The following is a 17056-nucleotide window of genomic DNA, read 5'->3' as shown; positions in this document are numbered from 1 at the left end:
TTGCAAGATTACTGTTTTTTTTTCTGTATTTTTGATCAAATAAATGCAGCCTTGATGAGCAGAAGAGACTTCTTTAAAAAACATTACAAGTCTTACTGATCCCAAACTTTTGAACGGCAGTGTAAATATACATTTAAACCAAACTTATTTTATTTCAACTAGTTGCCGAGGCAACATTTCTCATTTTCATTTAGTTTAACTTGATTGACTAAAATAACTAAAGCTAAAACTGAAATAAAATGACTAAAAACTATAGACATATTTACAAAAAACAAAAATGAATAAAAGTGAGAAAAACACACAAAAAAAATATTAAAACTTTTACTACAATTAAAATGAAAACTGAAAATATTAAAATAAAAACAATGATTTAAAAATGAATAAAATCTATATTAGTTATCTCAGTTTTACTAAAATAACACTAGAAGCAGCAAAATCTTACACATAACTTTAAAATGCAGGATGTTCACAAATCAAGTATAAAAAAGCTAATCTGTAGCGCTGTAGTGTTCACATACAGGTCTGAGTTTTCCAGAGCCGGATCCGTCCGGAGTGAGTCTCAGCGGCTGGGAGAAGCCTGGGCTCTCTGGGCTTAAGCTGGAATTGTGATCTAAACCAAATGTAAAACATTCTCAAGTTAAAACCATAGCAGACACAAATCCACAGAGTAACAGCAGGATTCATGACGGTGTCTCACTATGACCGGCGGCTTTCTGCGGGATGGGCAGTTTGTGTTCTCCGTTGACAGACGGTGAGCGGGTCTCGGGGCTCGTGTACGGACTGCAGGGCGGCTGGTCGTACAGCGGCAGAGGAGGAAGTGATGAATGAAGCCTTTGGCACGGGGACACCTGGAGACGACAACACATGTCTCCTTACCAAGTCCTGTGTAAACCTTCTGATCCTCTTCATGTCAGATAATGTTAACAAACACTAGCGTTAAAAAATTTGGGGTCAGTGAAAGAAATGAATATTTTTATTCAGCAAGAACGCATTCAATTGATCAAAAGTGACAGTAAAGACATTTAAAATGTTACAAAATAGTTCTAAATCAAATAAATGCTGTTCTTTTGAACTTTCTATTCATCTAAGTATCCTCAGGAATAATGTATAATGGTTTTCAGCTTAGTTTAAACTGTTTTCAACATTAATAATGTTTCTTGAACAACAAATCAGCATATTAGAATGATTTCTGAAGGATCATGTGACACTGAAGACTGGAGTGATGATGCTGAAAATTCAGCTTTGATCACAGGAATAAATTACATTTTAAATTTACTCAGAAAACTGTTATTTTAAATTGTAATAATATTTCCCAATATTACTGTTTTTATTGCATTTTTTATCAAATAAATCCAGCCTGGGTGAGAATAAAAGCCTTCTTTCCAAAAACATTTAAAAAAATCCTACCAACCTCTAACATATAAACAGTAGTTTACTGTGTTTTATTCAATTATTGAAAACTCAATCATATTGAGGCATTTAATTGTCAAAGAACTTTATTATTATTTTAGGCATAACAAGCAACATAATTTAGCATCATTATACGAAAAACCAGAATTAGTGTTTTAGAGAATCGTGTGATTAAAGTACACATTAAAGTACAGTTTTATTATGACTGTATTTACATGATTAGCTCCATTTTTTTCCCCTTTTTTGATGTGGCCGGATAATGTTGATTACAGGAAGGAAGCAGCCAGGCCTCCGACATCAAACCCACTCACAGTAAGTGTGGACATAGAGACTCAGACTGAGTTCGGGTTGTCTTACCTGTGTGTCTGTTCCCCAGTGAGAGTCTCCGTTCTCTGAGGCAGTCAGGTCCTCCACCAGCACGGACGGAAAGACGCCCACTCGACCGTTAAACTCGCCCTCCCAGAAGCCGTCGTCCTCCTGGTTGTCCTTGTTGAGGATGCGGATGATGGCTCCCTCAGGGAATGACAGCTCGTCATCCGTCTGACCCTCGTAGTCATACATGGCCTTGACAAAACTCACTGGGAGAGACGAAGAAGAAAAGAAAGAGGTTATTAATACAGCTTGGTCAGGTTAGACGGCATACTGTATTTAATGCAGGTAAAAGCGAGGCTGTGAGGGATAGACTTGCAGTCTTTACAATGGCACGCACTGTTTAAAGGTCTGAGATCAAGTCATTTTCACAACTTGCAGCTTTCAAAAGTGTTTTATGAATGAATGAATGAATGATGCATTTATATAGCGCTTTAATGTGTATTGCTGTACACCTAAAGCGCTTTACAATCATATGCTCCATATTTTATGGAGTTTTTGTCTGTGAAAAGTTTGGGGTCTGTAAGATTTAATTAAAATAAGTCTCTTATGCTCAGCAAGGCTACATGTAAAATGTTTACTATATAAAAATATTTCGAAATGTAATTTATTGCTGTGATCAAAGCTGATTACGCCAGTCTTCAGTGTCACATGATCCTTCAGAAATCATTATAATATGCTGATTTGCTGCTCAAGAAACATTTCTGATTATTATCAATGTTAAAAACAGTTGTGCTGCTTCATATTTTTGTGGAAACAGTCATGCATTTTTTTTCTTCAAGGTTCTTTGATGAATAGAAACTTAAAGAACAGCATTTGTTTGGAATTTAAATCTTTTGTAACATTACAAATGCCTTTGCTGTTACTTTTGATCCATTTAATGCATCCATGCTGAATAAAATGGTTTCTTTCAGAAATGTCGAATGATTTTTTTTAGACCTTATTTATTTCTAGGCTGATTCCCTGATATTTTAAAGTTCTCCATGTTTGCAAAAACAAAACAACATGACACATTTTCATGAAAAAAGGTCAGAATGAACATTTAGATGCGTTGCGACTCATGTCATCACTCACACAAACCATCTGCGTGTGTGTGTGTGTGTGTGTGTGTGTGTGTGGTCAGAATGAACATTTAGATGCGTTGCGACTCATGTCATCACTCACACAAACCATCTGCGTGTGTGTGTGTGTGTGTGTGTGTGTGTGTGTGTGACTCACTGCTGCTGTCTCCGTTGAAGCTGCCTGATGCCAGCTCAGGCTCAGTGGAGTTGCTGGAGGAGTGTGAGCGTGCGTCCAGAGCAGCGAGGGACTGGAGCATGCTCAGTACGCTGTTGGACGTGGGGAACTGCAGGTACTTCTCTGGGACGTAGCCCACCTGACCGGACTTATTCCGCGCCTGGAACCAACCATGACAACATTCAGTAGCAGTCACCCAAACACAATCTGCAGACTTGAATCCCATTTTCTTCATTGACTTTGGGAGAAAAAACTCAGCAACTGATCTAAACATGATGAATGGGTTAAACAGTACTAAGAATCAGAATCAGAACAGATCAGAATCGACTGCTAAGAATAATCAAATGATTAAAAATAATAATAGTCAATTGATAATAATCACCAAAATATTTAATAACCAAACATGCAAGGACAAAGACCCACTCTGCAGAAAGTTCCACAGAATTCAAACAACCGGCATTCAAAAAGTTTGCGAATGGAACTTTCGGAACAACACTGGAATTCAAATGGAATCTACAGACTTTAATATCCTTTTCTGCAAAGTAAAGTACGCATGAAATGAAGATTAATTCTACATATTTTTTTAAATGAATGTTACAGATCATATTGTGAACGATTCATCCATGCATACTTTTTTTTTGACCTCAAAATGTCATGGATCTACTGGATCTTCCAGTGAAAGCGCCAGTCTTCTCTCTGGCGATGTATGCTGGACTTATTTCTGAGAGCAACGCTCACATCTCAAAATCCAATCTGCAACGTCACATAGAACCACGATCCTGTCCTACGTTTTTTCTCGGTCTATAATCTGTTACACTGTGATATAAGTCACAACACGAACAAAAAGATGTAGCTACTTTTATTTCACCGCAACTTTAAACAGAACTAAAAGAATAATAATTATTCATAAAATAATAATAATAATAAACTAAACTAAAAAATTACTAATCAAACTCATAAACAGGCTCACATGGAATCTGCAACCATTCAAAATTCAGCAGAAAGTTCCACAGTTTTCCAAAGAATTCAAACAAGTGTCATTCAAAAAGTTTCTGTGTAGAGCTTTGGGAATAACCAGAATTGAATTGGAATTCTGTGTAAATCTCATCTTGAGATGCAAGACACAAAAATCCTTTTCTTCTGTACCTCTTATTGAATTGCAGTCTGATTGAAAGAAACTTCAGCAGGTTGTGTTGAACTGGTTTGATTGGTTTACCTTCACCCAGTCCTCCATGTCTCCATCTTCTATAACCTCCAACATCTCATGCTCATCAATGGTTAGTTCATCGGGCTGAGAGGCCTGAGAGAAAGAGAGAGGTTAACAGATTATTGTGCAATGCAAGGTCAACTGTGCAGGTTCATATTTTTCCAGAAATCTGCTGATATTTTAGCAGTTTCCCAGACACAACCTTTAGAAGCAAGATAATGATGCAGTAAAATGCAGGGGTGTAACAACCATTTTAACTGACTTCAACATAGTTTAGTAGACTATCAATCAAAGTTTTTCATCTAATATTTATATTTGATTTTATTCCACCTTTATTTCTAAAAACAAAAAAGATTTGTACTAGATTTAGTTCCAGTTAACAACCAACAGCACTGGTCGCCACACTTTTCGGGTCGATCCTAAGCTCCAGTGAAGTGTATGAGTCGGTCTGTTTTACCTTGTATGAGTAGAGCACCTTGCAGGTGAGCGGGTAGTTCCTCAGGGTTCCTGACGGACTCGAGCTGCTGTCGTCGTACGTCTCCATGTTCTCTTCTAATTCTTCTCCTTCCTCTCTGTCCAATTCCACCGTGGTCTACAGAAACACCACAATGAGTGTCACTTCACTGACAAACAGCACTTGTTGATTCAGTATCGGTCAATAAGCCTTCAAAAGTCTGGCAGAGGGCTTTCTTTGCGAGCTAACATACAACGGCATGAAACAAACAGACCAATAGACCAACAGACCAGCATTCCATAGGTGTGCACTCTACTCAATGTCCACCCACTCTGATAGGATAATCTCATTGGTCTAGAGAGGATCAGGTGATCATTTTTTCCCAGGAGACAAAACGTGGCAAAAAGAAGAATAAAATCATCAACAAAGGACACAGACATTGGACACTCATACCTTCACAGGTGCTCAATGTGCATCTCACAGAACCGGATTCAACTGGTTACAGTAACGGATGAAAACTGATCCCGAGTCAGTCAGTGAAGGTCAAGAGAACTGAATCATGAGACCAGGTGAGGTCACTGTAATCTGTAACCTGTGATGTGGTGGGCGGAGACTGATCTATAGGCCACGCCCACTGCTGACATTAAATTGCTTGTGATGAGGTAATAAAGATTAGACTGTGATTAGACACTTTGAGGTCACTGTTATCGAAACTCTATAAAGCCTACTGCATCATATTTGATACAGGAATTTCTTAAGGCCTCTAAATTATCAACACACACAAGGTCGTCTGATTAACAGTTTTAAATAAAAATATTATAAGTAGTATTATAAAAATATTATTGGGAGATACGTAGAGTGACAGCTGATATTTATATGCATTTAATGTAAGTAGTCGGTTATATTGTTATAAAATCTCTTTGATTTACATTACAAACTATCAGAATGTCATCCCTTTTTGGCCAAATAAAAATCAGCATCTGTACCAAATTGCACATTTCTGCTCAGTTTTGGCCTCTGAATAAAACTTTATATTCTCACTACATCATACTATATGAGCCATAAAAGCCTGATGATACTCAACAAAGAGCATTTGCATATATATATATATATTTTATTTTTTGCATTTTGTCTAAGAGTTCAGTAAACTGTTCCTTTAATAAAATAAAAAAAAATAAAAAAAATGTTATAACTATTATTGCATATGTCAGGCTTTACAGGCTTGAGGCTTTACCTCCGCACAGATGTGTGTAAACTAACTACAATAACTTTCTCTTTTCATTTCATATATGCTTTTATCATCTCCTCTCATTCTCTCATCCTAAAATATCCTCGTCTGAAAATAAAGCGAGGGACAGAGATCAGCAAAAGCGTGGTTCAGTTTAGTCCAGGTTTACCAAACTCACATCAGTTGCTGCTGTCTCTTCTTGTCTTTACCTTTCTTATGTCTCTCTGTCCGTGTGCTGCAGGGTGCTGTGAGCTGAATATTAAACCACAGACGGAGGTCAATCTTTCTACGCTGTGGGCTAAACTCCACTACATTATTTATATTTCTGCTGTCTTACTTAAAATCACTCAATCTTTACAATGACCTTGATGCACTACGCTACACTCGTGCTTTACGCTATGTGGATGTTTTAGCCTCGCAGTGCTTCACACTTGTGCTTAACCACATTACTGCACTATTCTCATACTTTACTCAAGTACTATGGTGTGCATAGATTTATACTCAAATTTGACCTCCGATTAGTCAACTTGCAGCACACGCTTTTCACTGACGCTCTTCTAGTGCAAGAAATCCTGCACACTATAGATGTGTTGTGCAAAAAGTGACAACTAGCTAGAAAACATTGGCGTTTTACAGCCAGTGAAATATCAAGAGAGCAAAAAGGCTTTAAAAAAGTGTGTCTATTATTTATTAATTTAGCAGATGCATTTATCAAGAAAAAGTGAGAACAAGATTATTATTATAATTATTTTGTAAAACAGGAGCTATTATAGTATGTGCCTTTGTTTATGGTTGTGGATTAGTTAGGTGCTTGCAGAAGAGGTGCACCTTTATTTATTTACTATAAAAAAAAAAAAAGTATAATCTTTAATAATAATAATAAAAAACATTTTTAAATATAACAAATGATAAGCATAATTAATACATAATATAAATGTCTATTTATTTATTATAAATAAGTAAAATTATTTATATTTGTTTTAATACAATAATATAAATATAATAATGATGATAAAATATCCATAATTTTTTAAACATAATACATGACAAATATAATAAGTGGCACTATTCTCCCCAAAACTCATAGCTCACTGTCACATCTTCTAGCATCTCAAAGGGATTGGTCTCACATGTGTAGAGGAATGTAGGTGGTGTTTGGCTGCAGTGATCAACTATATTTCTCTCTGCCGTGGCACATGTGCCGAACTGTTTGTTTAGGCTGGTCTGAATATAATGGTGCTGACAGAATCAGGAAGGAGCAGGGGCCAATTGCATAAACATAATATGTTAAGACTGTGTCTTCAGAACTAGATTGACTAAATAGCAGTTAATCAAGTGGTAACCGGTCTTACTTTTCTGATTCAAATTAGACCAATCTATGTTTTTATGTAACTGATTTAAAAAAAATCATAAACAGTTATTAGCAGTCTTTCAGAATAAAATTAGATGACTAACTTTTAAGACTAGTCTAAGCAGTTTATGCAACCGGCCACAGATCGACTGTTAACTGATCAATGCAGGTGAGAAAACCTGACTTTGATTTTGAATAAAGAGGGTGCTCACTGAGAGAGAGAGGTCGTGGGTGGTGAGGGTGGGCAGCGACGCCCAGCGCTCGTTCTCCAGCTCTTCCATCACCTGGTTCATGGCGCTCTTCAACCATGTGTCCACAGAAACACCCACCTGCCGCAGGAGGTCCAGACGCACTTCTGCTTTCAGCTTTATCGTCTGAAAAACACAAAGGAACATAGTCCTGTTCATACAATTAAGTTTAAGAAATTAATTTGTTTAAGTAATATAATTACTGAAATGAAAATAAATTAAAGTTAAATAGAAATATATATATATATATAAAAAAAGACAAAAGTACATAATAAAATGAAGAAAACAAACTAATATTAAAATTAAAGCAAAAAAAATAAAAAATAAAATAAACAAAAGCTTTGAAAAAAAGATCTGTTCTGTTCATACAACAGCTTACATGTACTCTAGTAAAGCAACTGAAATTAAAATGATAAAAGTTTTTGGTAACTGAAAATGGTTTAAACATGTAAACCATGAAGAATGAAAATTAAAATATTGCGTAGGCAACTAAATGAAACAAATAAGTTTAAGTTGAAGTCTGATGACTAAAATTAAAACTAAATAAAAATAAACAAATTAAATAGAAATATAAAAAAAACCTAATAAAAACGACAAAAGCACATAAAATTATAAAAAAAGTAAAAAAAATTACAATGAAAACTAAAAATAAAAAAGCTAATTTAAAAAAAAGATAGATTGTTCTGTTTATACAACAAGCTTACATATACGATAGTTTTCAAGCAACAAATACAATGTCAAAAAAAAAAAAATTGAAATTATGCCTTGGCAATAAACTGAATTAAATAAGTTGAAATACTTAAAATGCCTAAAACTAAAAAATAAATAAAATAAAAATAAAACTAAGCAGAAACATAAAAACACTAATAAAAAAAATCTTAAAGCTAAAATTAAAATCTGGAATTCAAAATACCAATATAACAGTCCAGGTTTACCAAACTCACTTTTAAAATGCAATTTTGCAGTCACTTTTTGCAATGCTATTAAGTTTATATAAAGCCATATATTCTACTGCTGTATGAAAGTAGCTTCTGAAAGCAAAAAGGCTGCATTTTAAAAGACAAGCTAACGTCAGACAGAGGAAAACAAACAAGATGAAGCTGCTGGGAGTGCGAGTGTCCCGTCCCATCCCTGATGCTCAATAATGTCTGGGGTAGTTGTGCTCATTAGACAGGTGAAGCGTCTGATCTCTGAGGATCCTACAGCTGGCCACCAGCTTCAGCATTTCTCATGATCAGGCAACGGTGCAAATGAACTTTCTGAAGACTCATCAGTTTCAATTTAGACAACAAACAGCTTTCAAAAGCGGTTTCAGTGTGGAAACCTTACACACGACTCTCTCAGTCGTTCATTTCTGTGTACTGTAATTCTGAGGGGACGAGAAATTTCAAAGGAAATAATTAAAGCGCAAGTATACTTTTAATATTTGTTGATGAGTAAACACAGATTCCTCTGGCACATTGCCTGGTTCCGAAAACAGCTTAACATTTCCAAACTTTGTGTTTCATTCCTTATTCTGTTTGTTGTGTTTTTGCTGGCTGTCCATTAGCTCTTAATGGGGTTATTAAATATTTAACGGTCTGTAAGAACTAATGGAGAACTATAATTTGGCTTCAAGCATTCAAGGGGCAAAGCAAAGATGGTGTTTTAGTCTATTAAATTCTCTGTTAAATACTCATACTTATTGTCATGAATTGGTCTCATCTAAAAATGTCAACTCCGTCATAATTTGCTCACTCTCATATTGTTCCAAACCCATATGACTTTCTAATGAGGAATTTGCACTTATGCATATTCAGATTTGGTGGGATTTTATCAGTTACAAGACACGCAAGAACCAATTTGTGTCATGACAGACCAGATAAAATGGGCAGTTTGAAAGCATGCGTGCTTAAGAATGAGAGCAATGCTGGAGAGCATCATTTTCAGGGAATAGAACATTAAATTTCAAGCTATTGTATGATTTATGAAGACTTATAGCACACTTTTATGGTTCAATTTATTTTCTGTTTTTGAGTTTGACATCTCTTGTTCATTGTATGAATATTAACTTAAACTATTAAAAATAGTTTTCATTAATTGAAAAAGAGCAGAAATAAAATATAAGTATTTGATGAAAAACTTAAAAAAAAAAACTAAATAACTAAATAATAGAAATAAATGTATTTAATGCTATAATAAATGTTTGCGTTGAAGTAGTAAATGACTAAAACTGAAATAAAAAGAAATACTAAAAAGAAAAAAACAAACTAATAAAAAAAAAAAAATTTAAATGACAACTGAAAATAAAATAAACTAATTTAAAATAAAGACAGGTAGATAGAAATGTTTAATTCCTAAAATTACCAAAACTAAAACTGAAATAAAGCTAAATAGAAATATAAAAACAAAAACTAATAAAAATCCTAACCCTAACAGTAACAAAATTAATAATTAAATTAAAATGAAAACTGAAAATAAAAAATCTAATTAAAAGATAGCTAGATTGTCCTGTTCATAAAACAACTTACATTTACTGTAATATTCAACAGTTACCTATGAATAACTAGTTGTCCAGTGTAGTTCAGTTCAGTCCAGTATTGTTATTGATAACTACAACTATTAAAATTGCTTTCATCATTGAAAATAAAACTGAAATAAAATAAAATATTGATATTAAATGAAAAACTTAAAAAATGTAAAAAAAAAATAAAAAATTATATGATCTCCCAAAACTTAGAATACTGCCCATTTTTATGGTTCATTTATTTCTTAGTCATTGTGTCCTGCCAGTGCATGGAAGAGCCATTCAGAATATCCACAGAATTTATTCTTCAAGGAATAATGAAGTCATATGGTCTTGGAGCCACATGAGGGTGATTCAAAGATGACACAATTGTCATTTTTGGATGGACTATTCCATTAATATATCCTATATAACAAGAGGTCAGAGGCAGGGCCAGCAGAGGGCGCCTCGACTGCTGGATTCACGGGTAAAGACGCGCAGGACATCTTAGAGAAGACACATCGATCAGACAAAGAGACTGACAGCCTGTCTCTGAACAGATCGATAGCAAGAGAGAGAGAGAGAGAGAGAGAGAGAGAGAGAGAAAATGCATTCATTACAGAAAAACAGAGACATTATTACGAAGTACTTCTGCCTTATTTTGTCTCTCAGAAAAGCAAATGAAATGCTACTCTAATAAACGCACTATACAAAACGATTCTGTTCAAATGTACACGTTTGCAGTACAAGTAAATAGAGATGGACACCATCAAGCTCTAAAAATGGTAATCTAGACTAATGATTTTTCAAAGATGTAAATAAAACAAAGATTATGAAGTATTTACAAGACAACACTACTTTAAGATTTATGTTTATTTCAATTTACTTGCCGTTTTGTTGTAATTAATTTACTAGCAATTTCTGAGTGAAATTTTTTGCACTATATTCTAAGTCTTCTCAAGTGATATGAGAGCTTTGTGCCAGAAAAAGACTAAACTAAAAGCTAAAACTCCTCTCCAGTCCACTCTTTTACTGCAGAGCAAAAAGCAGCGTGAACATCCTGCTAAAGTTCTCCTTTTGTGTTCCTCAGAATAACATGGTGAGCGTCATTACGTCACCTCTGCTTTGCGGATGCTCTCCTTGGCCTCCTCTATTCGGAATTCCAGCTCATTCCGGCTCTGTTCCGTGGGCAGAGTCCCGAGTGTCTCGCATTCCTCTAGAGCCTGCCATAAAAACAAATTACCGTTAATCAGCTCAATTCAATTAGCTCATCGAGCAACTAACCTATGAAAAAAACAGCATCAGACCACATTTCCTGCTACTAATCTAACAATCACACAGGACACACGCACGTTTAACCGAGTGATTCACATTCCTGAATTATGACCAGACTTTCCCCTGAATATCACAAAACCTTTTCAGAAACTATGAGGTCATATTTTTACCTCAGGATCAACAAGAAAGGAATAAGAATAGAAAGAAATTATAATTTACAAATGTAAAATGTCCAGCATTTGGGGCTGGTATTCAATGAATTGTCATAAAATTAAATAAAAAGATTATTAATGAATAATTTTATGATTATTAAATACACAATATTGCAATACAAATAATACTGTCTAATATTATACTGCAATATGTTTATAGATAAAATACTGTAATTTTACTGTACAGTAATTAAAACCTAGTAACAATCACAACTGAGAATAATGTGAATTACAAACAAACACATAAATAATATGTATATATAAATAACCTCAACTGTAAAATGTCCAGAATTTGGGGTTGGAACTCACTGAATTTTCATGAAAAAAATAAATAAATAAAATAAAACGGTTAAAACAGTAAAAACAGTTAATTATTTATTTTTCTTCTTTTTTATTTTTTATTTTGTGGATTTATATGACCTGGACGTTATTGTTGGTTTAAACCTCCTGTGAAACAGTAAGTTATGTCTTAGCCATTTGTAATTAAATTATTAATTTTCATCACAACAGAATTTGTAGCAAATCCTCAAATGTAAAATGTCCAGAATTTGGGGCTGGATCTCACCAAAATTGTCATGAAAATAAAATAATATAGCAATACAAATAAAACTGCAATATACTTTACAGCAATGTTTTATTGTAGATAAAAATACTGTCTATCCAGTAAATAAAATCTAACTACAATCACCACTGAGAATAACGCAAATTACAAAAGTAAATAAGTAAACTAGACAAACTCTCAAATGTAAAATGACCAGATTTAGAGTTCATTTCTTTTTTTAGTTTTGTAGATTCATGTGACACGAACATGATCAAGAGATTAAACCTCTTGTGAAACAGTAAGCTTCTGTCTCAGCCATTTGTGTCTCAACTGAATGTGTAAGATTTTTCACAAGATTCATCCACTTACAGAAGATGTTTAAGTGTGTGTGTTGCTGATGTTTGTATGACATCCAGCGCCTCTCACCCGTTTGTAATGGATGATGTTTTTGTGTTCGCGGGCCACACGTGTGGCCCATTTCCTCGCCTCTTTGTTGAGACTGTGTTCTTCGGTGGTTCCTGTCTCCGATTCCAGCTGTCGACTCTGAAACACACACACACACACACACACACACACACACACACACACAGAATTTGGTTACCACAGCAACACACACCTGCCGGAATCACAGGTCTGAGATCAGACCACTAACTCATTACATTCACAATTAAAAACACAAAAGCACAGATCCAGAACAGTGCTGAGAACATTTCACCATTTAAAGAAATTAACACTTTTATTCAACAAGGATGCAATAAAGTGATAATAAAGACATTTATAAATGTTACAAAATTTCTATTTCAAATAAACACTGTTCTTTTGAACTTGAAGTATCCTGAAAATCACAGTTTCCACAAAAATATTTAACTGTTTTCAACATTGATAATACTCAGAAATATTTCTTGAGCAGCAAATCAGCATATTAGAATGATTTCTGAAGATCATGTGACACTGAAGACTGGAGGAATGATGCTGAAAATTCAGCTTTGATCACAGGAATAAATTACAGTTTAAAATATATTCAAATTGTAATACTATTTCACATTTTCTACTGATTTTACAGTTTTTAATCAAATAAATGCAGCCTTGGTGAGGATAAGAGTCTTCTATCAAAAACATAAAAAAAATTTGACCAAACTCAAACGGAAAAGCCCTTTAATCTGACCTGTCCCAGAATCATCTTTCAATAAGAAATAGTCACCATATTCTGTCCAATTCTAAAAGAACAACACATGAAAATGACAGTATCCTGAGACATGACTGGCGTATGCTGATCTGACAGTTTTGCAGACGTCGCATCCTTGCGTGTGTGAATATTTGATTCTGACAGCACTGATCAATACAAACTCAATCAGAGTGCTTTAACACAAGCGTCTTCACTGAATATCGCACATCTATCTGATGTCAACACTAGTCAAGGCTGACAAGAGTTTCTCGAAAGGCACAAAAACCCATCGCTCTCTTTTTTACGTCTTCCTGTTTTACCTCTCAGCGTGACCTTAAGCAGATGTGGTATATGTGTTGCCCGAGTCCGCTGGGAAACACATGACAGTCTGCAGGGTCTCCATCTGGATCAGAAGCACCCACGAAGGCCTAATCAATCCCATGTGTCTCTGCTTCAAACTCTTCAGACATGCTTTCTGGGAGAGAGTGATGGAATGCATGCGACTTTGACGCTTTCTGCATAATGGAAAATATTGTGTCTGTGTGTGTATGTTTGGCACTGTTGATCAATCCCATCAACTGTCTCTTTGAGTGTTAGATGTGTCAGAGTCTTTCAACCGCAGACACCATAAGGATTCGACAAGCAAGTTACAGCGTTATAGTGTAAAAGCCACTTCTTTTGTGGAATTTTTTCTCTGAATTCCACCATATTTTAGTCAAAGTTACTAGCAAGTAAAAGATATAAACCGCAAACAAACTTCAGGGTGAAAAAGAACTGACTGAAACTACATTATCCAGCTAATCACAAATTAACAAATAATAAACAGATAAGAAATAGCTATTTAAAATTAAATGTACATTTAAATACTTTGTTACATGAGACAATAATCAACGTAGACACACCAGCACAGTGTAGGAAATCATATATCTGAGATGACAATCAATAATAGAGTTAAGTGTCGTTACACAAAAATATCTGACCACAGAAAACCATGACTGACCAATCAGAATTGAGTATTCCAGTGATGCGTAGTACATCATTCTTATTTAAAAGGTACAGTGTGTAATTTGAACGTGATGTATACCTCAAATGAAATATAAATATACATTACAATTAATATTTATTAATATTAACTAATATATACTGTATATTTAGCATAATATGAATTAATACATTAACATCAGGAATTTCTGTAAATCAGCTTTGAAACTGTAGTGTGAAAAGCTTTATACAAACAACTGACTTGAATAAATATAAATATAAATTACTATGAATATTTCTTAATATTAACTAATACATGATATTAATTAACACATTAACATCATGCATTTCTGTAAAGCTGCTTTGAAACTGTGTATTGCCAAAAAACATTAAACAAATAAAACTGACTTGACAAAATATAAATATATAATAATAATAAAAGTACTATCTATCTATCTATCTATCTATCTATCTATCTATCTATCTATTTACAGTAAATATATATATTCTGCACCACTAGTGGCACCCATTGGTCAGACAAACAGACAGTTCCATCATACAGTTAAACCACTGGTTGTGCCAATGCTGCTTTCACACCCAGTCGGGTCAATCAAATTCATAGACTGTAATTTGGATTGGTGCTGCTAGTGGTGCAATAATTACACACTTCACTTTTAAAAAGGAACAACGAAAGACTTCAATTCCATGATGAAAATTTCCCTTTAAATTTGTGCACAGGCTGATCTCAGCATGCAAACAACAACGACGGGTTGATGATGGCTGCACGAGACTGATGCATGATGGGAAATCAAGTCCAACAGACAGTGTGGTACCTGCGCCAGAGTCATTCTCATCACACTGACCGTCGATGGCTCAATGTCCACCAACTGCTGCACAGAGCTCAGAGTCTGAGCCGGAGAGGAGGAAAGATGGGCACACACACGCACGCACGCACACACATCACATCACGCACACACATCACACACACACACATCCACACATCCACACACACACACACACGCACACGCACACACACACGCGCACACGCGCACACACACACACGCACACACACACACACACACACACGCACACACACACACGCACACACGCACACACGCACACACGAGGTGGGTTTAAGAGAAGGTTAGAAACAGACTGTTAGAGGACAGAAAAACAGGGTTAGAATCAGCTGAGCAGTCAGAAAGATGTTCAGAGATGTTAACGTTAGCAGATGCAGTACCTACTAACTACTAGAGCCGTGAGAGAGAACAATTACACTACAGGATTCAACACTGAACTATAGGAAGATGGAAGGAAGAGAGAGAGAGAAAGATAAAGAGAGAAAGCAAATGCTAACTTTTCAGTTAGTTGTGGGGTGTTTGAGAGTGATTAAATGCTGATTGATTAATTGCTGTTACTCAACTAATCAATTTTTAGCAAAACTGTGGTCTGTGATCATTCCAGCAGTCAAAACCACACAAAAGACATCTGAAGCTAGATGATGATAATTTGATATAAGTTAATTAATATTACTTTATTAGTACTTTAGTATTACTTTAAAGGGATAGTTCACCCAAAAATGAAAATTTGATGTTTATCTGCTTACCCCCAGGGCATCCAAGATGTAGGTGACTTTGTTTCTTCAGTAGAACACAAACGAAGATTTTTAACTCAAACCTCTGCAGTCTATTAGTCTTATAATGGCAGTCAATGGGCTCCACGGCTTTGAGAGTAAAAAAAACATACACAGATAAAACCAAATTAAACCCTGCGGCTCGTGACGATACATTGAGGTCTTAAGACACAAAACGATCGGTCTGTGCAAGAAACTGAACAGTATTTATATAATTTTTTACCTCTGATCCACCGCAATGTCCAACTGTCCTGAGCGCGTTCACAACATCCGGCGCGTGACGTCAAATAAATACGGTTGGGCAAAAAATTCCACTTTGTCTGATGATATATCAAAATCATCAGTTTCTTGCACAGACCGATCGTTTTGTGTCTTAAGACCTCAATGTATCGTCACATGCCGCAGGGTTTAATTTGGTTTTATCTGTGTATGGTTTTTTTTTTTACTCTCAAAGCCGTGGAGCCCATTGACTGCCATTATAAGACTAATAGACTGCAACGGTTTGAGTTAAAAATCTTCGTTTGTGTTCTACTGAAGAAACAAAGTCACCTACATCTTGGATGCCCTGGGGGTAAGCAGATAAACATCAAATTTTCATTTTTGGGTGAACTATCCCTTTAATAAAGTAATATTAATGAACTTATTAATGAACTAAAAGTAATTTTAATTAACTTATATCAAATTATTAATTAACTTATATCAAGTATAGATCATAAAATACTTAATTATTTTATGATCCACACAAAATAAAGATGTAAAGAGAAACTGCTGTATCTGTATTTTAATTTTTTTTTTCATTTAGCAGACGCTTTTATTGAAAGTGACTTACAAATGAGTAATTAATAAATCTTAAGGATGCAATAACATGAGTGCTAACAATAAAACTATAAAAAAACTGTGTGAAATAGAACATTATTTTATTTGTTATATTTACATTATATTTTTTGTTAACAATAATGAAGGTGCTAAAATGAAATTCACACTAAACATAAATGCATTATTAAGGTAATTCCAATACTTTTATTTAAAGGGGTCATATGATGCGATTTCAATTTTTCCTTTCTCTTTGAAGTGTTACAAGCTCTTGGTGCATAAAGAAGATCTGTAAATTTGCAAAGACTAAAGTCTCAAATCCAAAGAGATATTCTTTACAAAAGTTAAGAGTCAGCCACACCTACCTAAAACGGCTCGTTCTAACACGCCCAAGATTTGCATAACGCCGCCCAAATGTTCACGCAAAGAAAGGTGGCGGGACTTTTAT

General features: G+C 34.9%; 1 protein-coding gene across 2 annotated transcripts in view; it reads right to left on the bottom strand.

Annotated features, from left to right (window-relative positions):
- LOC107660679 (F-BAR and double SH3 domains protein 2) overlaps window positions 1–17056 on the bottom strand; it is a 96824-nt gene that overhangs the window by 4030 nt on the left and 75738 nt on the right. The window contains exons 11-20 of one of the 2 annotated variants that reach the window (XM_016450067.1): window positions 14996–15070; window positions 12443–12559; window positions 11107–11211; window positions 7468–7629; window positions 4680–4814; window positions 4232–4315; window positions 2998–3175; window positions 1768–1988; window positions 698–848; window positions 519–610 (exon numbers count right to left, since the gene is read on the bottom strand). In XM_016450067.1, coding sequence (XP_016305553.1) covers window positions 519–610; window positions 698–848; window positions 1768–1988; window positions 2998–3175; window positions 4232–4315; window positions 4680–4814; window positions 7468–7629; window positions 11107–11211; window positions 12443–12559; window positions 14996–15070 — 1320 coding nt within the window. The remainder of the gene's footprint in view (window positions 1–518; window positions 611–697; window positions 849–1767; window positions 1989–2997; window positions 3176–4231; window positions 4316–4679; window positions 4815–7467; window positions 7630–11106; window positions 11212–12442; window positions 12560–14995; window positions 15071–17056) is intronic. The other variant, XM_016450068.1, reaches the window with a different exon arrangement.

Source organism: Sinocyclocheilus anshuiensis, unplaced genomic scaffold, assembly GCF_001515605.1.
Source record: "Sinocyclocheilus anshuiensis isolate Anshui unplaced genomic scaffold, SAMN03320099.WGS_v1.1 scaffold948, whole genome shotgun sequence".
Lineage (NCBI taxonomy): Eukaryota > Metazoa > Chordata > Actinopteri > Cypriniformes > Cyprinidae > Sinocyclocheilus > Sinocyclocheilus anshuiensis.
Note: the sequence above shows the minus strand (reverse complement) of the source record. Positions and strands in the feature narration are given on the sequence as shown.